Consider the following 23,369-nt stretch of genomic DNA (forward strand, 5'->3'; position numbering starts at 1 on the left):
CATGGATTATTTTTTTACATGACATCTTTACACATTAACCTCTTTAATATTGTAGCCTCTCTCATCGGTGTCTGAGTGCTTTGCCAAGTCAAGCTGCAGCAGGGGCTAATGCAGTCCCCACGTGACTGGGAGAGGCGAGGGACAGAAGATGAGCTTTACCTCTTGCACACCTGATCACATACTGGGGCATGAACCTTCTTGCCCCACCATACACTACCCAGGACAAGGCTCCCACTCACCAGCTGCTGCATGGTGTCACAGATCCCCTTCAGCGATCTGCATCTGTGACCAAGATGCCAAGAAGAAACCCCAGTGCTGTGCTGTGGATGCCCAGGCTCCCAGTGAGCCACAAGGAGATGGAGACAGGGATTACTGTGCCCTTATCTGTTTCTGTAAATCTACACCTGCAGATATTGAATGAATTCTAGTACGGATAACATGCCCATAGCCAATCCATGCCTATACTATCTATCTTTGGTCCTTCCCTCTCTTATTTACCATGTTGTTTTTTTTTTTAAAGTAATTACAATGTAAGGCAGCAATAATGAAAACAGTGCTTTATAAAATCCATTTAAAACTGTAATTTTGAAAATGGTCCCATGTAGGTCTTTTGCACTCCAATTCTGCTTTTCCTAACAGCAGTTACAAGAGTGTCACCCCCGTGAGTTATTTGGAATTATTCGTGATTTCACCCTAACAGAGGTGACAGGAGAATCAGGCTTTAACATGCTCAAAGGGAGAAGAACACTGAACGTAAAACTGAATTTTTGCTTTGTTAGTGCCAGCATTCAAATATCATTCCCTCATCTCAACATGGTCTTCGTGAAGCCAGAGAGAGATGAGCAGCAGGACAGCATATATTGATTCACAAGGTCCAATGGGACCAAGGGGAAAGTTTCACCTGCTATTGGGTATGAGGGAGGTAATAGAACACTGCTAGGGCTTGGATCATAGAGTTTCTACAGCAGGAATGACAGAAAAAGCAGTGAGAACATCTATTAGGACTCAAGTGTGTTTTCTTAAATACAGCTACAAGCACTATTGATTTACTCTCCTTTCATACATATAGGAGAAAGACAAATTTTACCTCCGCTTACCATTGTTTTATTAATAAGAAAATAAAAGCCTAGCCATAATCTCTCATATATAAATAGGAAAAAATGATTAAAAACATGAAAAAGGGAAAGGAACAATGGTGACTGGGCAGTTGACTTCACTGCTGTACAGAACATACTAGTACATCTACCTTATCACATTATTATTATTGTGATGGCTTGCCATGCCATCTAGCAGGGACTCGGGGTACTACCAGATCTGGGAAAGAGGTAAAAAGGCAACACAAAAGCAAGAAAAGGAAAAAGTTCTGTAAATATAAGAGTATATATATATATATATATAAAAATAAGAGTGTATATATATATAAAAATAAGAGTAAATATAAGCAGTTGCATTTCTTCAGGTAAAGACATTTCTGAAGGAAGAGTAGCTTCTACAGAAAGGTAACGTTTACCTTTAATTCTGTACTTCAGACTGAGCACTTTCACAAGGTTACTATATATTGTGTATGAAAATATTCTTCTACTTTTAAATCTCATGTTTGTTCATTTTTTTCTAATATTAACAAAGGAAATGTGCAGCAGCTGGTTTTCCATACATCATGCAGCATTTCTATTTCACCTCTGTTGTATTCATTTTCTTAATCCCTTCTCTGAATGTTTTTCTGGTGCTTCTTTGTGTTGAACTCCTCATGCTTCTAGACCAATACTGAGACTGCACTCACAGTGGTTTGTGAAATCACTGTTTCTACAGTCTGTCCAGACACACCAACATCTGTCTCAGGTAGTTGCATTTTACTCTTTATTGCCATGTAAAACTACTTACTAATTTACTTTTTTTAAAAGGGGTAATATGCCATTTTTCAAGTTAAAGTCATTTCCCATCCAAGAAATTACTAGTTCCCACCAGATATACCAAATCAAAACAGTACATTAGGCAAACTTCATCACTTGAGCTTCTACGTGAAGACTGTATTTTATATTGCATGGACAAAACCATATTTCTGTTCTCTTTTTAAGCCTTTTATGGAGGAAAGTTGAATGAAAAACCTTTTACTTGTTCTTAATTTAAAGCTACAGCCATACTTGGTCACACAGGCAAAGCCTTTCCCAACTGGTACATATACCAGTACCGTGTTTGCCCCAAGCAGCTCTTAAAAGGACACAAGAATGCCCTTACTGCTGCCCCTCTACCTCTCACTATCATTCCAAGCCTCTGGCATTCTATAGACAAAGATAACTTTGACATTTCTCCTTCATTTTCCCACCCTCTTCCTCAATTTTTATTGTACCTATCTTCCCTCTCTATCATGAATGCCTTGCACTTCACATCTTTATCCTATATGCCTTTTCTCCTCACTTTAGCAGTTTTCTTTTGCTTTCTCACCTGCAACATGTAGCAGATCGATAACCAAAATGTGGTTATGACTTCTCCAGCAAACAGAAGCATTTTGGCTGCATTCTACCCAATGCAGCTATCAGGATCACCAAGACCACTACAGCCAGCTCAGAGTAACAATATGTACAACCCGAGATGTGCTATTGACTCCATCACTGCGCTTCCTTCAGTCCCCTCATCCAGCACAATGGGCTGATGGGGAAAACAAGGACATTTTGTGTTTGCTGGCTACATTTAGCGCTGGCTAAAAGACCAAACACAAGACTCCAGCCTCGCCCAGCCCTGCTGTTGGCAATGGACCTATTTCTTCCAAGTTACTGATGAATGCGTGAAAGACAATCCTCTCACTGGTCATAGCAAGCACGGGTTCACAACGGTAATGTTCTGCTTAACTAAATTTCCTTGCATGACAAGGTCACCCAAGTAGCTGACCAAGGGAAGCCAGGAGATGAAGAGCTCCATTTTAGGGACACTTCTCTTTTAAAGAGCACTGTCTTTATAACCGATCTGGATGTAGGACTGGAATGTACAGGCACTCTTGCCCCCTCTAGGGGACTCCGTGCAAGAGCTGACACCCCTCTACACTCCAGGGGCAGGGCCAGGGAAAGAGAAAGTAGGGCTCGCACCATACTTGGCAATAAACAGCTCCTTTATGGAATGGTAGCAGACCTCGTGCAGGCTGGCTGGGCCTCCCTTTTCCTACAGGGAAGGACGAGCACAGGAGGGGGAAAAACATCCCCCCTCTTGCCATGTGAGTAATGTCATGCGCTCACACGACTGACGTTGTCCAGCGCACAGCTGCAGCCATACAAGAGAAAAAGCATGGGTCCCTGGCTTATCTATCTGCTGAGACATGGTGTGAGGCCCAGGCGTGACAGCATGGAGCCCGTCTTAAGAGGAATCATTGATGGCAGTGGGTCCACCTTCCACAGGGGTCAGCTGGCAGTACCCCACCCATCCAGGCGCCTTTGTGTGAGACTGTGACAGCAGCATTCCAGGAGTACCTGTCAATACTGTCTTTATTTCAGCCTATGGGCTTTCTCACTTTTATCTTTCCAGTTGCCTCTGCCATTCTGCTCAGGCAGGTGTGAACAAACATCTGTGTTGTGCTTTGTTGCCAGCTAGGGTCAAGCCATGAAAACTACATTGTGCAATTTATACACTTGAAGGAAAGGATGCAGTCCAGAAGGGTCTAGGCAGGGCTGAGAAGTAGGCCAATGTGAGCAATTAGTATTCTAATATAAATTACTACTACTCATTGGTGTTACTTCTATGAAACAGACAGAAGAAAGGAAATCACTGTGGGTTTTGGGTGGGGTTATTTTTATGCTCAGTGTGATCAGGTTCACCTGTCAATAGAATTCCTGAGTCTTCATCCAGTAACAACAAAAAATCCCATTTGGAAACAAAACATAGTTCCAGCAACTATTGAAAGAAACTGGGTTGACATCCAGAAGTGGCCACACTGCTAGAGAGGAATGAAGGGTCTTTGTACAGCCATGAATTTTTACAGCTGACACTGAAATTCCATATTAAGTTGGATACAACATCTAACCAAGCTATTTGTTAATGGTAGCGGAATTATTTTTTCAGCAAATTTCCAGACAGTCTTTCTGTTCAAGCTTTCATTATTAAAAGAAATCAGTTAATATGTTTAAAACAAATAGCAGAAGGTTAGGAATATATAGGCTTTAAGACTACCAGCTTCAAAGCAAATTCCCTGTGATTTTGTTTTGATATTTTTTCTTTTAAATGTAAATAGGAAGCTTCCTTTAGTATTGTGTGAGGATAGTTAGTGCCTTAAGTGAGAGGAGTACAAGAGAGGAACAGCAGTCTTACAGTCAGGTTTTGTGTCAGGTTTGAGAAATGTGGCGGTACCTCCTGCTCTGCCTCCAGCAGCTGCCTGGTATCTCTCCCATTCACTGCTCTTAATAGGTAGACCACAAAATACTAATAAATAGGTTTCATTTTGTTTGACTAATTAAACCCCAAAGCTAGAAAACAATTACAGATGTTTGCTATTCATCACCTGACAGGCTAAGAAAACTGGGGCTTGTTCAGACTGAGGAAGAGAAGGCTGCGTGGAGACCTCATAGCAGCCTTCCAGTATCCTATAAGGATGCTGGGGAGGGGCTCTTCATTAGGGACTGTAGTGATAGGACAAGGAGTAAGGGGTTAAAACTTAAACAGGGAAAGTTTAGATTGGATATAAGGAAGAAGTTCTTTACTGTGAGGCATTGGAACAGGTTGCCCAAAAGAGCTGTGAATTCTCCATCCTTGGAGGTGTTCAAGGCCAGGTTGGATGGGGCTTTGAGCAACCTAGTCTAGTGGGAGTGCCCCTGCCCACAGCAGGAGAGTTGGAACTAAGTGATCTCAAGGTCCTTTCCAATCTGAACCATTCTGTGATTATGTATGTTTTGCTTGTCTTCCTTTTGTCAGACTTGTAGTCAATCTGTTTTGGTTTACATATAGTTATACCAGAGTCTGACAGAGAGGGACTATTATCTCCTTGATCACAGGCCAGGACATCAATATCTTTGAATCTGCCACTTTTTCTATAGCTACACATAACTGCAATTTCCCTAAAAATGATTTTTCGGGGGGGGCAAATTCTATTTACATAAAATGTCCATTTTGACTGTTCATTTATTTTTTCTGATTATTTAATTTAAAATATGCATAGATAATAAGTACAATTATTTTTCTAGACAGTTCTGAGGCATTTTTTAATAGTTTTCAAGGTCTTCTATTTGTGTCAGGTATTGAAAGTTTTCTAAAACTTCCTCCATGTAACTTGCATAGGTATTTTTTGTAATACAGGGGCAGAGGGGGGAAATCACACAAAAATGTAGAGCAAAGTTTGCTGCTGCTTTCCCCCAAATACTCACTAGCTTTTTCACTACTTCTTTCCCTATCCAGTACATTTCACTGCCTTTAATTCTCTTTTGTTTCTACTTTTCTGTCACTTATGAATGGTTTATGTCAAGACTTAAGGGCTTTTAAAATGGAACAGACTATAACGAGGTACAGATTACATGATTTAAAATACATTTTCTTTGTCACCATTGTAAAAAGCCACAGAAGTATACAGAAGATATACAGAAACTGTACATGTACACAGAAGATGTACACCTCTAAATCTTTCCTATACCCCAACATACACACACATTTTTCTTGGCATTTTGTATTCAAAAGTAATAAAGTTGGACAGAAAATATTTCACAGGTGACCTGCTGCCAAGAAGAATTTGAATTATTTTTGGTCATTTTGAGTTATGGTGTCTCAAGATAAAAGAAAGGAACATTAAGAATAAGCCATTAAGTCACTTAAGCAAACAGTCCTAAAGGAGTTTACTGCTAAAGTGAACCACATTTCACTGTCCCTCTACCTGCTGTAATGAATGATACATGAAGCACTTCAGATAGTACCATGGGGTTCAGAGTGATGAGCTGACAATGTGACTTCCCTTGGCTTCACTGGCAAGCCACCAAAAAAAGTATTAAATCATTGTGGGTTTGTTTCCCCCCTCAACTTTTTCCAACTGCCTAATACACATATATATTTTGACTTGAATGGCATAAGGCTCTTTTCTCCCACCCTTCATAATGAAGAAAACACTGCATCATGTTTGCTTTGTAACTAGTTAAGATTTACCAACATGGAATGCTACCCATATATTTGTAAAAATATTTTTCAAATATTCATATAGTGCAATCCTCATACAGGGAGCACAACTCAATGAAGACAGTACAGAAAGTAAAAAGCAGAAATAAAAAGAAAATATTTAAAGCTTATTCTTTCATACTGACCAGTTTGGTTTTGTTGCATACACTCCAACTTTTAAATAATATTAAACAGCTGGAAAGGAAGAAAGGAAGTTTATTCTGTACTTTTTTAACATAAGACCTTTTTTGGAAAACTAGACAGGATACAGAGAACATGGCAATTACAGAATTACAGCACATAAAAATCACATGGCCAAATCACATAAAAATCACATGGCCAAATCCAAGACCAGAAATCTTAGTGCTAATATTTCCTATATAGCAAAAGACGCAGAAGGTGAACACATCAACTTATAGACTTGGCCTGACAACAGTCAGTGAGCTGAAGACAGAAAGAAAGAGAAGGGGTAGGGAGGAAGGGGGCATTTGTGCTTGTATTCAGATTCCAAAACACAGGTTGTGTTTCTACTTCAGTTACTATCACCCTAGCTGTATAATAGGCACGTTCTTAGAACATTTACAAAGGAACTGAAGCCCTGATGTCTGTTCTCATTACTTGAATATTTGCACTATATTTAGCCCTTGTATTACTAAGCATACCTTACACAACAAAGTACTCTTACTGTAAGAAAGCAGCCCTATCCAACCTTCTGCTAACATTTGCCACCACCCAAGTACTCAGAATTTGAGAACTGCAAAAAAAATCAGTCACAAGCTGGAAAATGAGGGGCCTTACTGCCTCCACCACAAACAGCCACATCCAAATATTTACAAAGAAATCAATCACCAAAAAAAAAAAAAAAGAAAAAAGAAAAATCTGAAACTTTCAGCATTTTTAGTCAATTAAGAACACTGGATAAAAGCCTGCTTTAAAAGGGGGTAGCAGATCATGCTCATGAATAACTACATAAACTATTGATGCATATGATTATAACAAAACAACTGAAATCAAAGATAAAAACAGGGAACAGAGAAAATGTTTTACATATATTAATCAAAACTTAGAGAACAGAGGACACAAGGAAAAATCCATATTGTAAAAGATGCAAAGCCAGTAAATGCCAGTAGGAAAAGTTTTAGCCTATTGTTATACTTCTATGATTAGATGAAATTAGAAATAGCTAGTTGGCAGATTTCAAAAAGCTTTTCCAAATGAGGAAATCCTTGTCAAACAAGAATGTTTCTCATTAGGCAAGGTCTGACACCAAACAAAACAGTTATCCAGAATTAGAAAGAAATACAAAACCATGTCTTATTATGCAAATATTTGCAGAGGAGCAAACAAAAAAAGACAGAGACAGAACTGCTTACAAAGTGATTTGAACCACTCAGCTGAGCGCATCTAAGCTCAATGAAATTTCATAAAATCAAGTGCAAGGTCACACAGTCAGGAACAGAACTAGCATACAGAATAAATATACTGCATAGGAACTGCAATGAACAAAGATCTAGAGGGCACAGTGGACAAGCAAGTCTGCATAAGCTTCCAGTACTACACTATCCAACAAGGTGAATCTCTTCCCTTAAATACAACGGGGATTCCCTCCCCACTATTTCATTTCTGCATGAAGCAGCAATATGCTTAATGCTACGTTATTATATTCACTGTAGCTAATCATATTTTAAGGTGTTGAAAAATTGCTGAGTGTTGAGTCACAAAAAAATAAACCCTCATTTTGTACACCTTAGCAAAAGAAAACAAAGGTTACAGGATACAGCATACAAAAACCTTCACGGAGGTAAAATAACAGATGCTAATCATTTTCTTTTAATGGAGCAGGAAACAGTAAGAATGACCATCAAGATGCTGCCATCAAGAGCAACTTTAAATATCACCATATTAGTTTTCTCGAAATTTTCTGAAGGCTTACCTGTGTTCTAAGAAGTTAGACATGTCAATATCAATGACATTGAAAGCTCTTCAGCCAATTGTTTTCAAAGTTATCCAGTCCTACAAGTCTAAAGGTCTTTACTGGGAGTATATGCCTAACATCCTTTCCATTTACCACTGGAATAGAACATGTTTCCTCAGCATATATATAAATATCAGCTGGTTTCCAATCACAGGATATTTTTTGTTAAATATTTTCTTTCTGTTGAATAATTCTGGTATTTTTCTCTCTTTAAACCCTCTATGAGAGATTATTGTTTGCTTTTTGTTTTGATTTGTGTTTGTTTTAAAATATGCTTTAAAAATCCTTCTGACTGCTTTTAGCATTAATATAGATGTTTCACTAGTGTGTACAGGTTCCCCTAATATTGTCTTGGGCTCGCCTCAAATGTCTCAGTGTGATGATTTCTAATTTATGCTAATTGACATCAACATCAGACATTTCATGATTAAACAGTAACACTTTGTTCCAGGGCTGTTCTTGAGGAAAATGCTATTATCCAACACAGGAGATGCTGAATGCTTGCTACTTCGTAAAAGCCATGGAAAACCTGAGAAGCCACTGTAATCCAGAGTGGCATTTAAGAGAGTAAGCGAAGCTTACAGAAGCACAAGCCTCTTCATTCCAGAATCTGGTATAGTATCAAGAGCACCACAAAAGCAGTACTGACAAAAAATTACCATAACTTTTGGAAGCTGGGACTTAAGTTTGAATAGGAGCAATCCTTTTTCATCTCAAAAAGTAGTGCAGATTTCACCTATGTTCTCTCAAGAACAGATATGAAGTCCTCTAACTGACCATATCCTAAAGTGTTGACTTCCTTTTACTTTAGTTTGTCTGGCTTTGTTAGACACCCAGCAGATGATGACAATTCCTCATCAGGATAAACATTAGGATTTGAGGTTTGATCTTTTCCCACACAGCTGTAAGCAAGAGATTCTTTTGCAACAGCAGAATTCAAGTCCCCATCATTCAGACTACTAGAGTATTCTTCTAGGAAAACAGAGTTCAAGTCCTTCCTGTGCCTTACTCAGAACAAGGTCTGGAAGATATTTTTAACAGCATCACTGTTCAATGGAACCAATGTCTCTGGCCTGATACATATTTCATTTCTATGACTGAGAATGGACCGCTGCCTTTGTAATACAGGCTGTAAGAAATGGCTTCCAGATTTCAACCTTCTTTCAATTAATACACATTTTCACAAATATCAACCTTAAAAATAAGAATCAAGAGTGCTGCAGAATCTACTGCAGTCCTTGGTAAATCACTCACACTGTGAAGCCTCCTTCCCCCTTGTCTGAATCTGCTTATCTATAGCTTCCAGCCACTAGATCTTATCCTTTTTAGCCTAACTAAAGATGCCATTATCAATGTTTTGTTCCCTGCATTTGTACTGGTAGACCCTCATCAAGTCATCTTTTAACTTCATTTATGAAAAAGTGCAAAGATGAAGCTTGTTAGATCTTTCATTACACAACATATTTCCTACTCTTGCAATTAGTGCCATGGCTTTCTCTCAACTTCCTCTAATTTAGCCATATTAATGAACCACAGACCTCATACTGGACACAGTATTCAAGTAACAAATGCACTCACATCAAATTCAGAAAGATATGCCTACTCAATACACCTCTATTTATCCCTCCAAAGTTCATAAAAGTTATTTATGACACAGAATTGAACTGGAAACTCAAACTGATTTGATGATCAACAAACTCCCCTAGTCACGTATAATAGTCATTGTTTCCTGCTACCTGAAGTTATTAAGGCTGCTACTTGCACAGGATAAGTTGCAACTGAGGCGGTTATGGTTATCACTTCACAGAAGTACATTTTTACAGTAAATATGGACAGCATTTTATTTTCCCTGTAAGGGTCATTGCATTGAAACACATTCAGCTTTGTGCCAACTTTGACTGGGTAAGTGGCAGCAAATAGTATCACTGCTGAATCCTCTTCCTACTTAACAAGTGTTCAACCTTTCAATCCTTGGCAAACCATCAGTAGCTATTATGTGGCTTTTAGGACATTGATAAGAAGCTAAGCGCCATAGGGTTGAGAAAGGATGCCATCAAGAGCGCAAGAGGAATGTGGCCTTTCAGCAATGAGTTTCATTTTACATTGACATTTTCACACCTAGGAATTAACTATCCTTTAATGCATGTAAAACATGTAAAGTGCTGCTGCTTGATTATGCTAGACTTCCATTTCTGAATCAAAATATGGACTATTAAGTCTAATCCTCACAGAAATCAGCGGATATTACATTAACACTTTTAGCTTTATCAACCACTACTTCTAATTTCATCAAAAATAGATCACGCTGGCTTGACATGGTCTCATTTTCCTATAACTGATGTTGATTGGCACTAATTATACAACACTTCTTTAATTCATTATTAATTAGGTTCCTTATTATTTTACCCAGAAGTGATGTCAAGCTGACAGACATATAATTATCCAGGTCATGCCTTTTACCCTCTTTGAACGTTGGCATGTTAGCTGTTTTTGTGCTGTTTCTCCAGTATTTCATAGCTTATCAAAAATCAACATTAATGACTCAGGAAGTTCACTGGGCAGTTCTGTTGAAACTAATTATCTGGCCATGCCAATTTAAAAATGTCTAAATTTAGCCACTACTAAAGAACAATCCCTTGATTGCCTATTACTGGAAATTACAATTACATGATATAGAACATACATATTTTAATTTTCTTACCTTTTTACATCACCTATTTCACCACATCCCTCTCACATTAGACCAATGTGTTAAACCGTGCTTCTTATCGGCCTTAGCTATGCTCATTATTGGTCTTGTTTGCCTTCTATTTTGTTCATTTTCCTTCAGTCTTTTACACTGTATGTATTACTGTCCTAGTAGCTGTCCTCTGAACATGGGATAGTTTTTAATCCATGTACCCTCCTTCAGAACCAGCTCTAAGCCAGCAAGTTGGGCAAAATGATCATGAAATGATTGAATATTCAGTCTTTGAAGAAGTTGAGAAGAAGGTCAGCAAAACCTCCACCTTAGACTTCTGGAGGGCTGACTTTGGCCTGTTTAGGATGTTGATTGGCAGAATTCCTTGGGAAACATTACTGAAGGACAACAGCATCCTGGCCTGTATCAGAAATAGTGTGGCCAGCAGGGCCAGGGAAGGCATCATCCCCTTGTACTTGACACTAGTGAGGATGAACTTCAAATCCTGTGTTCAGTTCTGGGTCCCTCCCTGCAAGAGAGACATTGAGGTGCTGGAGCGGGTCCAGAGGACAACAAAGCTGCTGAAGGGTCTAGAGCACAAATCTGATGAGGAACAGCTGAAGGAGCTGGGGTTGTTTAATCTGGACAAGAGAAGACTCAGAGGGGACCTTTTTGCTCTCTACAACTGCCTGAAAGTGAGATGAGGGTCAGTCTCTTCTGCCAAGTAACAAGCACTAGGACAAGAGGAAATGGCCTCAAGCTGCAGCAGGGAAGGTTTAGAGTGGATATTAGGAAAAACTTCTGAACACTGAGAAGCTGTTCAGGCATTGGAACAGGCTGCCCAGGGAAATGGTGAAATCACCGTTCCTGTAAGTGTTCAAAAACGATGTAGATGAGGCCCTCAGTGACACGATTTAGTGGTGGTCTTGGCAGTGCTGGGGTAATAGTGGGACTTGATGATCCTACAGGTCTTTTCCAACCTAGCTGGTTCTATGAGTAAGTAAAATTTCCAGGTAGCATGCCCAACTTTGTTTTTAAAAAAGCACAATTTTTTAACCTGACTAAATAGTCCCAAAAGAATCAGCTCATCATTATTTTCTGGCTTTTACAAATAACCATGACTTGGTCTTTCCAAAAGTCAATCCAACTTTTCCCTACCATTCAGTTTTTTGTAGATCTCTATCATAACTTTAAACAGACTAAGAGTCACAGAGTACTCAGCCTGTCCTCCCTTCTACAGAAACCTTTTTCTTATTTGCCCTTCTCTAAGCTTTTTCCCCTTCTAATATACCTTTTTTTTTGTTTTTAATAGGAGGAGCAGGCCTGTACAGAAAACACAGTTTAGGCAGCAGCATAACTGTTTTCTGTTTCACACTATTCTCTCCAAAATAATTCCTAATATATGCTTTTCTCCTGACCCAACACTTCTCCTGTGCTTTGCTTACAGGAAGATCATTAAGGAGCACAAGCCAAGCAAAATACACCCAAGCATGTGTTCTGGCTTGACATCCAGTGTTCGTAACTGGAGACAACTGTGGACTACATTGCAACATTCATGTGTACAGAAATGGTCAGTAATCCTTTTGCCAAGGGCTGCTAGGAATAATACCCAGCCAGCTCAAACATCTCACCGTTCCTTCCCAAAAATCTAAGCAACCCATCCTCCTCAAACATAAACAGCCAACTTGAACTCCCATCCAGAAATCTGGGGAACTCAGTTACCAGATCTGAAAATACCAGATTTCACCACATCCGGTTCATAGGCACCAAGACCAAATATTTTAAACCTCCAGAAACATACCTGAGAGCCTCTCAGAGCAACTTAGACGAATAGCAGGAACAAGTATCCAAATAAACTTGAGGTAAGTTTATAAAACAGTAAATAAATCAACAATATTAGGTAAGAAGCTTCTCCCATGTGTAGACAAGCAATAGCCTTGCTCCTGATCCTCATGGTTATGAATGACTAGTTGACACTACATTCAAGCATTAGCCCCTGCATACCCCCTCTGCATGTCACTCAGCTTGGTTTCAAGAAAATCACCATAACATTCTGTCCCAAGTAGATATACTACATCAGGCTTCTAAGATTGAAATTTGTTTTCTCCACCGGAGATATAAGGGGGGGAAATTAGCATAGAAGCCTGATAATGTTTTCATTTCACGACTGGATTCACACTGCTTAGAGATAAGAACTTTTTGGTTGAAAACGAGCACTCACTAAAATGACACATCCACTAGAAAATGCTGTTGATAGCATTTGTCCTGGCACACAGTTGCCAGGGCATCAATAAAATTGCATGCACAGCAGGCTACTGCAAGGACTTCACAAAGCAGGATGTTGTATCAGCATAAGATATATTGATAACTGCAGTTATCCATATTCTCACAGCATTTGGTCACACTGAGGGAAATTAACAGCCTCTTAAAAAAAACAAGAGGAACTTGAAGACAATGCTCCCAGTACTCCATCACATCATTTCCATACTGCACAGGTTACTACCCTGGTCCCTCTGTGGCACTTCTATGATCTGTTCTTCCACATGGCAGTTTTTGCTTTGTCAGCTCAATTTCTGACACCCAAATAGTGACGATTTTGGATGGAGATGAATGGCAATGCAAACCTGGAATAACTGATAATGACTGTATAACTTTCAGATGCAGAAAAATGTTCCTGTAACTGTCAGTTAAATTCACCATATCTCAAACACATCTGAGCTCCACGAGCTGCTCTGCACTTGGAAAAATTGACAATTACGTTCCACTTGTAACCTCCCACTGCAGTCAGTCAGCAGAAAATGGTTTGGAGTCTGGAAAGCCTGGAATGAAAGCTGTCACGCGGTGGACATGCAAAGTCTTCAAGGCGCATCTTGTTGCATGTGCTGCTAACACTGAACAATGCTTGACAAAAATACAACCATGTGAACTCATTCACAGAGTGACATTTACAGCAATGAAACCTATCACATTTTTAATTCTTTTTTTTTTTTGGCTACTATATTACCTCAGATTATGAAAACCAAAACTGCTGTTCTTCCCTAGTTATACAAGTCCAATGGACCTCTGGAGAAGGAGCCACATCATAATTTGCACCATGAAATCTATGACAAGGTGAATTCAGGGCCTTTTTTTTCCTGATCAATTATTCCATTGGCAAGATTGAATTGTCAGATGGGCTCCTCAGAGATCCCTAGCTTTAAATCTAGGTGGCATGCTTGGAGACCACCACAGAAATATTGAATTGGCTCTCAAATCAACGTAGACCTATAGCAGGAACACACCAAAGAAAACCAACAATATGGGTATTACAGAACCAAATATTTCTATAGCTATTACAGTATGCTGTATTTTCTCTGGTACTTGCAATAGCATTAAATTAAAAGTTTAATGCTATTATTACTGGCAGGTGGGAGAAAAGAGCATAGGGATACTACCTGCTGATTTGGAGAAGCTTGTAACAAGAGCAACTTCAGAGTACAAAATGACATGGGACTGAAAGAAGTTTTTAAAAATGTGAGCTTGCATATTATGCTGCAGTCATGGCAGTGCTTTTTGCTTTTGTGAACAAACAGGACTCACCTTGTAAATTCATTTTAGTTTTTAATTAGAGAACTGACAGCTACCAAGTAATATGGGGAAGGGTGGATAGTCCTTATTTGTTTTCAAAGTTTAAACATGTTATTTTCATCAAGAAAAGCTTCACCCGTGGCAGTAAAGGGAAAAAAAGCCTACATGGTTCTAATAGGTAAAGGCAACATACAGCTTTTAAGACAAGCTATACATCAATGTATAATACTTCATATTTCTACAGCAACAAAGTATAAACTATGGTTTGTATTCTGGTTATTGGAGAGCAAGAGACTATAGCTCCAGCCTGGATAAATTATCTACAAGGAACAAAAAGGTGATTGATAGAATTTAAGTCTGAAAGTTTTATTCCATGTTGCTTTCTAGTCTGAATTTGTTGCCTGAAAATTGTAATGCTGATGTGGTGCATATGTGCTTTAGTCTGTCCTCACTTTGATACTGATGTGCTTTAGTCTACCCTTATAGATCCATTTTCACATGTATCTTGTGCTTGTGAACACAATAAAAGTTTTTGCTTTCCATCACTTTTTTTCCCTGCACATCAAGGTTGATCTTTCCACAGGTATGTGGATGGTGTGGCTCAAAGTGCGAAGCTTCATACAACCAACCATTCCCAACTGGATACATAAATTTGGTACACAGGAAACTCTAAGAAGCAAGGTCTCAAGTTTTTTTTCGAAGATCAGCAGATTGAAGTAGACCTTCTCTGTTTCACTGTTGTCAAAAGCTTCACATATCACGAGTACTTTAGGGAGAATATCCAAGAACAGCATTCCATAGTTGAAACCAACGGGATGGGATTTGTCTGGGTCTTCAGCAGATGCTGTGCCAATTTAAACATTGTTAATTTATTATGAGCAGCAGTGATCCAAGGAGATATATTATTCATAAGAAAATCAAAGGCCCAACGAAGAAGACCACATATGATTACTTGTTCCAAGTCTTTTCGCAGAGATGATTACACGAGAGAACTATGCCAGCCAAAACGCTCTACAAACTGGTAGAGAGCCAGACTAAAATGCAACCAGATTTATACTTGAAGACAGACACTGCAAGTTCAAGTGATTATTTTATATTTAGAGCATGATACGGACTTACCAGAAGACCATTCATAATATCTCATATATGCTCAGTTGACAGATCATTTGAATGAAAGGATCCTTTGTCATCTTTGTACATGCTTCAGGCGCTACTCAAAACACAACACACATTAAGCCTTCTTGAATTTGGCCACTACACTAACATTACAAAACTACAACCATTGTATCAGCCATCTATGCTCCGTCAGACCCTGAGCTTATAGAAAAGTCAGTGCTCAGTAACCAGCACTGAATTTACAATGCTTAGCTCTAGTATTTCTTCCTAAGTCATGACAAAGAATGAAGGCCAGTTGGATGATCACTGAAACCAGCAGCCATGGACAGGAGAGAAAGAGAGGAAAGGAGGAAGAGGGAGAAGAAACAGAAAGGGAGGTTAGGCTTTTACAAGTGGAATGTATGTGTACAAGCATGTGAGTACAGCCTCTAAACATACAACTTATACAGACAGAATAGTTCAGACCTTGCTGTAAGACTGACTGTGTTGGTTAAACTTCACCCATAAATTGACACAAGCAAGTTACACAGCTGTAGGCCCACATAATTTGGTTCAACTTGATACCACCACATCAATTTAACTAAAGTGATATGAACAGCAGGTTTAAAATCACTCCCTATTAAAACTTCAGCCAAGCAGAAATTACTACCTGGGATCATGTTCCATCACCAGCATTTTAAAAAGTCAGTTACTGACAAATTAAAATGATCTCCGGAGCAAAGACCAAATCTCTGACTCTCGCTCTCCAGACACACACCCTGTTTGAGGGTCATTCTTATATGAGATGCTACGTAACTGAAATTAAGCAAGAAAGTAGATGATGTCTGACAACCAGCCTCATACAGCCTAGATGGTGTTACACAGAGATGGATGGATGCTCTTTGTCAGTTTATTTGTATTAAAGAAGCAGAAGCTTCTCCCTATAATAGAGCAATTCCTGCTTTGAGTCTGACAAAACCTAGCTCCTAAAGAGGTTTCAAGGGTGTGAAGCCCAAACAGAATCAGATATTTATACTCTATCCTCTCAACTGGAGGACAAATGCTTATGTCCTCACCTTTCACGTCTGCCAATTAGGTAGTTCTCCAGCTCATACTGATTATCATTCTAAGGCACTGTCTGTTTATTTTAATCAAGTAGCAAGCGTAGCTACTTAATTCAGGGATGACAGTTTTGCTTCCAGGAGTAAGCGCTGTAATGCTGAGTATCGTAATATCTCTGTGCTTCCATTTGTGAATCTAGCTATAGATACCAGGCCATGAACAAATTAAGAGTGTCAAACAATGCCAAGACAAACACCTAGAATAATTAATCCCCCAGTAAACATACAAATCCAATTCAGTGTTGAACAAGAATACAAATCTACCAAGTACAAACCTAACCTATGCTGCAGCCAAATACCACTTCCAAGCCTGCCAAACAAGGCAGGACATTTGTTCCATGAAAACCAAATTACGCACAAAGAAGGTATTGTAATACCATTCAGCTCTCCAATACTCGACAACCCAGGTTTAAAAAGCTACAGACTGGACATTCCTAAACACAAACACTAATCTTGGGTTTCTAAACATATATTGTTTATTTATAGTTAAACATTAACATCTGAGCAGAAATCTGCAAGCATGCAGGGACAATCTTTCAGTGATGTTTCTGTTTAAACTGAAGTCCACAGTAGCCACATGTTCCCGTCTTTGTATCTTTGTCCTGTAAAAACATAAAAATACGAGAGCTGCTAGTTCCACTTCACAGAACTGTCAGAAATTACACATTTTGTCTTACTTATATGTGCCACCTTAAAATAGATCAATATAGCTGAAGTACAGAGTTTAATCTTATCTGAAATGGTGGAAGCAAGGACAATGGTATGAGGTTTATGTTTGATTTCTGTTTCCTATACAGCTTCCCTTCTGCCAGCCTTCTAACTACCAGGTCTAATCTCAGCAACACAATTTTAAAGTCAAGTCAAGTGGTATCTCTTCAGCAATAAAGCGTACTCCTACCAAACTGGACATCTTAAGTAAGTTCAATTGTATCTGTTCCAATGTTCTGAAAAGTTCATTTCAGAATTATTTGAATTCAGAATAGGATTTGGCATTTCCAAGTTTTATCTAGACAGGAATTTTCACCAGTAATGTAAGCTACAGAGTTAGCTGCAGGAAGGGGGAAATTTCAGTAGGATTCTGGGAGGAATTCTGAAAGAAAACATTTTGGAGAAAAGTAGCGGATACCACTGTACAAAATTTTATCCTTCGCTCCAAAAGACACATTGTGTTTTTTAAAATTTAGAAGTGTGACTGACTGCAAGCTCTTCTGGGAGGACTGCAGTCCTTCCTAACACAACAAAACACAAGACAGGGATCTTCTGTTATTTAGCAACATAATCATTTGAGTCATGAAATGGTTCCCCTTCCTTAATACAGGATTAGAGATCCAGGCTACCAGCCACCACCAAAAGCCTGGATTTCAATTTTCAGGGCTAGGGGAAACATGGTGGTCTAATACCATTCTCCCTGTTTGCTGAAATTAGCTTTCAAGAACTAAACCACAGACACCTTGTAATTTGATTGTCAACACAAAAAAAAAAAAAACCAAAAAAAAACCCCCACAAAATTCACAAAAAAAACCTAAGGTATTTTTCAAGAAGAGCATGGCACAAGTCAAACAAATCAATATAGATGCAGTGTGTTGAAGAAGTTAACTTAAGACTGAAGAACACAAGCTTCCTAATTGTTATGAATTAGAATCTCCGAGTATTTGACTTTGCAATATGAATCATTACAAAGTTCTTACTTTGTTCAAAATAGAAATGCTTGTGATTATAGTTAGGAGTCACAACAACACTGACACTAAAGCAGACCAGCTCTCCTCCACCACTGTACTGGATATTAGGGAAACATTAACTTTTGGGTGAGCAAGCAAAGATTTTCAGACATTTGCAGTCAGGGTCTGCCAAAGAACAGTATCTAAGCAACAAGTCATCACTGATTCCATTGAGGTCACAGGACAGTAGCCTGAGTATTTTTACTCTCTAGAATAAGAATACACTGGAGAGTATCACTACTGTCAATAGGAGGATAAGACAACATTTATTCTTCATTGATTCTCTGACCATGATTGAAACATTTAATCTTTGGAACTACAAAGATTCTGAAAGACTGAAAGAGGGATTGGTTGGTTTGTTTGTTTAGGGTTCCCCCCCCCCCTTTTTCTTTTCCTTGAACTTGTAAGGTTCAAAATAAACTGCATGTTCCTAACAATGCTGCAATTGTATCCTAAATCTACACCACAGTGGCATAATAATAAATAATGAGAGTAAGTGTCTGAAAATACAAGCAGCATGTTATTTTTTGCTCTCAGGGCACTGCTTGTTCACACTGTTTCAGTTAAACTCTTAAAAAAAAACCAGAATTACTGTCTTATCAAACAAATCAAAATTTCAAAAAGAAATTTCTGCCACTTGAAACGGAAGCCCTCTAACTCTTCTGACTAGAGATCTTAATTTTACATTAGGCACTATATAAAATGAGCATCGCAGGCTCCTTTTTTGTTAAACTAGCACACCCAAAAGTAGATAAACTTACAAACAAGAATTTACAGGCAAAACATCCTATATGCAGAACAAAGATATTACCAAGTTTATGTACACTTTAGGATGTCCCAAAGCTCCACCACCACCATCACATGATATTACTCTGCTTTCAACTTCACTCACAGGCTGCTCTGCTATCAGATCAATCGCAAAGTTCTTGTTCACCTGTAAGAGAAAAAAAGAAACTTTGAGATACCCTTCCTACTCAGACAGAAAGCAATTACCATTTCCTGCCTCCACAAGCAGTTCCACTACAGCCATCTTGAAAAGTTCCTTCCTGAATTTCCTCCCACCTCCTTCACCAACTTTTAGGCTGTGCTATAAGCCAGATCAGTGACTACATGTCACTACTGCATGGTCAACTCTGCAAAAGCAATCCCTTTCCCAGACACACAGGCCACATCAGTGTTCAGGCTTACAATGTGACCTAATCAGATTCAGGAGAAAGGTGAGCAGGACCAAGCAGCCAAGAACACAAGACATTTAACTGACACTGCCTCTGTATTGTGTTTTAATGACTACCTGATAAAATCGCAAAAGACTCACTGCTGATAAAAATAACAGTGGGACAGGTAAGGTCAGGAGTGAGATAAAACAACTGCTGGTAATTTAGAGCCTCTCAGCATGCATTTTATTCTATCACTGCACAGGAATCCATAAACAGGGTGCATAACAACAGTCAGAAAGGCAAACTGTTCAGCATTAGAAAAGATGTGCCACTCTGTAAACCCATTTTATACATACTTCCTGAACACACACATCAGTGACAAGTACGGCTTTTCCCTAGGTCACACCTGCAAATGTACCTACCTCTGGGCAGACCTGCGACACAGAAACTCGTGTCTCAGCAGGACCTGCAGTGCCCAGCCACAGCGCTTTCCTCCCTCATCTGCACCAGCCTCTTCCAACAGGATCTGAGCCAGCAGTGAACGACAACCCCTCCTACCCGTCACGTAAACATGCACCAGGAGGGGCCAGCTTTTTCAAAGGCAATGTTGTACATGCACATACATAAAATAATACACAAACCCAAAGAAGGCACTGTCTAATGCTCTCTGTGTAAGGCTCAGACATGCTGGTATTTGAATGAAGATGAGATCCTTAGGAAAAACATAAGTCACTAAGAACTACAATAATAGTTTTATATAGTTTTTATACACAACTTAGGATCTTTCACCAAGCCTCCAACTGAATTCACCCCAAATTTGCATTTCTGGTATAGCGGTTGAAAAGTCAGTTTTGCTAGCAACAAGATCTTCTTTACCTGAGGAAGACGCTAGCTAAATAAAGTAACAAAAAATATTTTTTGGTATTGAAGCAAATTGGGAATATCAAGAATCTCACAGGTTGAGGCCTGCATCTGCAAGTCACATGTAATCTTTGCCAACCTGCAATGATTTTTACTGCTGCTTTTAATAATGCTCAAAACTTTGCATCCTTTATTTCATGCTAAAGGAAGAGGTAGATACCACCATGGCACACCACTGCTTCAAGATCAGAAGTGTAACTCCACTCTTCACAACATTTCTGAGACACAGTACAACAATCATACTACAGATGCGGCTGTGAAACCCGAACACTAGCTGCTGAAACCCACTAGGGAATAACGGCAAAGCTCCTAGAGAGAGATCCCATTAGTAAGCACAGATGAAGATCATTTTAGTATTTTTTTTTATTTTCATTTTAGTATTTTTTTTAAATTTATTTTAGTAAATTTCTTTTTCAGTTTCACAACTAAACCCTAGCATTAAACCTTGCTCAGCAGACTTAAAGCTTGTCTTTTACTGGAGAAGGAGGATTCAGGCTGAACTGAAAATCCTGAAAGATCCTTACCACAGAGAGTCTGAAATCAGCTGCTGGCAAAGGCATATCAGAGGGACCAATGTCCTATGGAGAATTAGGTTTAAGAAGTGTTTCCTACAAGGTTACAGAAGTAGCATAAAAACAGCCATTGCATTTGGGAAAGACCTACTTTGCTCTTATCCTCCCAGAAGTAAACTACTTCAGCATTTTAAGTGACATTTTCATTTAACTCTTTCCCATGTAGAATCCTCATTTCTGCCACACAGCACAAGTGTAGCAATATAAAGAAGTATACTCAATGCAAAATCTCAAAAATCAGCATAATTACTTCAAGTTAATTTAGGAAGGGAATAATTACACAAAACTTCATTAAAAAATCTATCACACCTTATATTTAATGCCTCTACTATATATACACGTTTATAGCATTAACATTAAGGCACTCATCAGATGCTCAGGCACTGAAGAATACAATTTAGCTGAACCTATCTCTGTTTCTCTCTAAGACCAGCAGATGCCTAATGGAGCAGCACTGTTCGATCATTAGAGAGATCTCTGTGCTAAAGGACTTATAATTTCACATACCCACTCTATTGATAAGCAGCAGCAACGGGCGCACCAGGTAACTTCACTGTACATTTGGCTGATGCTGGTGTTACTTGACTTTGCCTTTGAGGCTTCATTATTTCAGAATACTCTAAATTTTAGTTTTATCTGTTATGTCACTGTTCAGCAAATGTGCTCCAGGGTCTGGAAATGAAGTGGCTTTATTAAAAACTCAATTTAGGCAAAGCTCAGGATTTTAACTATGTGGCAGCAGATTAAGCTTCTAAACATGCATTTAAACATATGTGTAGAAGCACAATTCAACAGGGCATTTAGTTATTTTCTGAACACAAACTGCACTAAAAACAAGCTTAAAATTTTCTTAAAACACATGCTTAAGATAGAAAGTCCAATAAGTCCAATTTTAAGATGTTCAAATGCCTAATGCACTTAGCGGGTGCAGGCCACATCTTGAATTTCAAAAAAAGTAGAAAGGTACACAAAAATTACTATAAACTCTCTTAAAACTAGAACTTTCAATGTAATGGAAAACCCACCAGAAACCAAAATCTATATCAGATTGGTTTTAGTAGGTTGCTGGGGCTGGTTTTTTTCTGGTTGCAGTTTTGGGATTTGGCTGGTTTGCCGTTTTGTTGCTGGGTTTTTTTTTGGTGTTTGGGTTTTTTTGTTTAATGACATGCAGGTTGAGGACATCAATCATCAATATCAGATATAAAAAATCCCTCAAACTACACCCGCTACTATGACTAAAAGTAGAATGAGTTACCTCCTTTTGCCGTCCAACGAATCTAATTCTTCTATAATCCTTTTCATCATATACCTAAGAAATAAAATAAACTTGATTGATTTAAAAAGCAATAACAATAAATAAAGAACACAAAGGCTTATAGACTGTCAAGACTAAACAGTTGAAGTTGTTTCCTCAGTTCCGAGCATTAGCATCATCTTACATGTATGCTCTGCACAGAAAATTTCTGTCACAGAGTAAAGTACATTTTAGATTGGAAAGTAGAAAAGAAAGGGGGAGGTGGGGCTAAAGCCAGTAAATAGAAGCCTTAGCTCTGACAATAGAGACAAAGAAAAAAATTACTTATAATGCTGTTCCTTGATCCCACACTGCCATCTGTAAGGTGGACTAAAGGAGAAAATTCAAGTTTCATGTTTATTTATGTTTGGGTTCAGTAAGCACAGCGAGGACCCTCCTGCACTAGCTCCACCAGCCATGCTTGTCTCCCACCTCTACAAGACAGTACACAAGCCTCCCCAGCTCTTACGCTCAGTTTTGACACCGAAGAACAGATGAAAAGGAATTACAAGGCACTGACACCGCGGTACTGACAGCAGGGTACCTCCTACCTGACAACTCTCCACCCGTGTCAATCGCTGGACTCATACCACAGCACTTGGTAACAGTTAGTGACCTTGCTCCCAATTCATAGAATCATAGCATGGTTTGGGTTGGAAGGGACTTTAAAGATCATCCGGTTCCAAACCCCGGCCACACGCAGGGACTTCTCACGCTGGACATACCGCCCAAATCAACTTTTTTTTTGTCTGAGACCGCGCGTACCTCCACTTATATATCATCCAAGAGCACCCATTTCCTCAGCGCATACTAGATGAAGCACACCACCGTGCCATTCGCAACACCAGCAGTGCTTTTCCACAGGCACCAGAACGGTGGGAGACGCGGCCCTGCCGCGCCCGCCCTCCCCTGCAGAGGAGCAACACCGACCGCCGTGCCGCCCTCCTCTCTCCGCGGCCCTGCACGCTCACCTGCCCGGTGTGCGTCACCAACTCGCCGGTACCGGAGGCCCGCACACCGTAAGGCCGAGCGGCGACCGCCACAGGCAGCGACCGGCGCAGCAACAGCAAGCGGCGGAAGGTCGCGCCGGGCGCCGCCATCTTGGCCCGGACACGTGATTCCCCTCGCCGGCGGGCGCAGGCGCGGCAGTTA

The 23,369-nt window shown here is 39.4% G+C and overlaps 1 protein-coding gene across 1 annotated transcript; it reads right to left on the reverse strand.

Annotated features, from left to right (window-relative positions):
* Positions 1-17,008: 17,008 nt before the first annotated feature.
* NDUFS6 (NADH:ubiquinone oxidoreductase subunit S6) lies at positions 17,009-23,347 on the reverse strand. Its single transcript, XM_057423087.1, has 4 exons — positions 23,189-23,347; positions 22,179-22,232; positions 19,085-19,207; positions 17,009-17,157 (listed from the first exon to the last, which is right to left on the reverse strand). The coding sequence occupies exons 1-4, from the start codon at positions 23,315-23,317 to the stop codon at positions 17,092-17,094; spliced, it is 372 nt and encodes a 123-aa protein (XP_057279070.1). The 5' UTR covers positions 23,318-23,347; the 3' UTR covers positions 17,009-17,091.
* Positions 23,348-23,369: the final 22 nt, after the last annotated feature.

The sequence above is a fragment of the Pezoporus wallicus genome, unplaced genomic scaffold, assembly GCF_028554395.1.
Source record: "Pezoporus wallicus isolate ANWC-B61680 ecotype Strahan unplaced genomic scaffold, APGP_CSIRO_Pwel_v1 contig_749, whole genome shotgun sequence".
In the NCBI taxonomy this organism is placed as follows: Eukaryota; Metazoa; Chordata; class Aves; order Psittaciformes; family Psittacidae; genus Pezoporus; species Pezoporus wallicus.

Coding starts and splice junctions, on each gene's coding strand:
- NDUFS6 (XM_057423087.1), bottom strand. CDS start 23,317: ATGGCGGCGCCCGGCGCGACCTTCCGCCGCTTGCTGTTGCTGCGCCGG. Junction 22,233..23,188: donor TGGTGACGCACACCGGGCAG/GTGAGCGTGCAG, acceptor TTTATTTCTTAG/GTATATGATGAAAAGGATTA. Junction 17,158..19,084: donor CTAAAGTGTACATAAACTTG/GTAATATCTTTG, acceptor ATGTTTTTACAG/GACAAAGATACAAAGACGGG.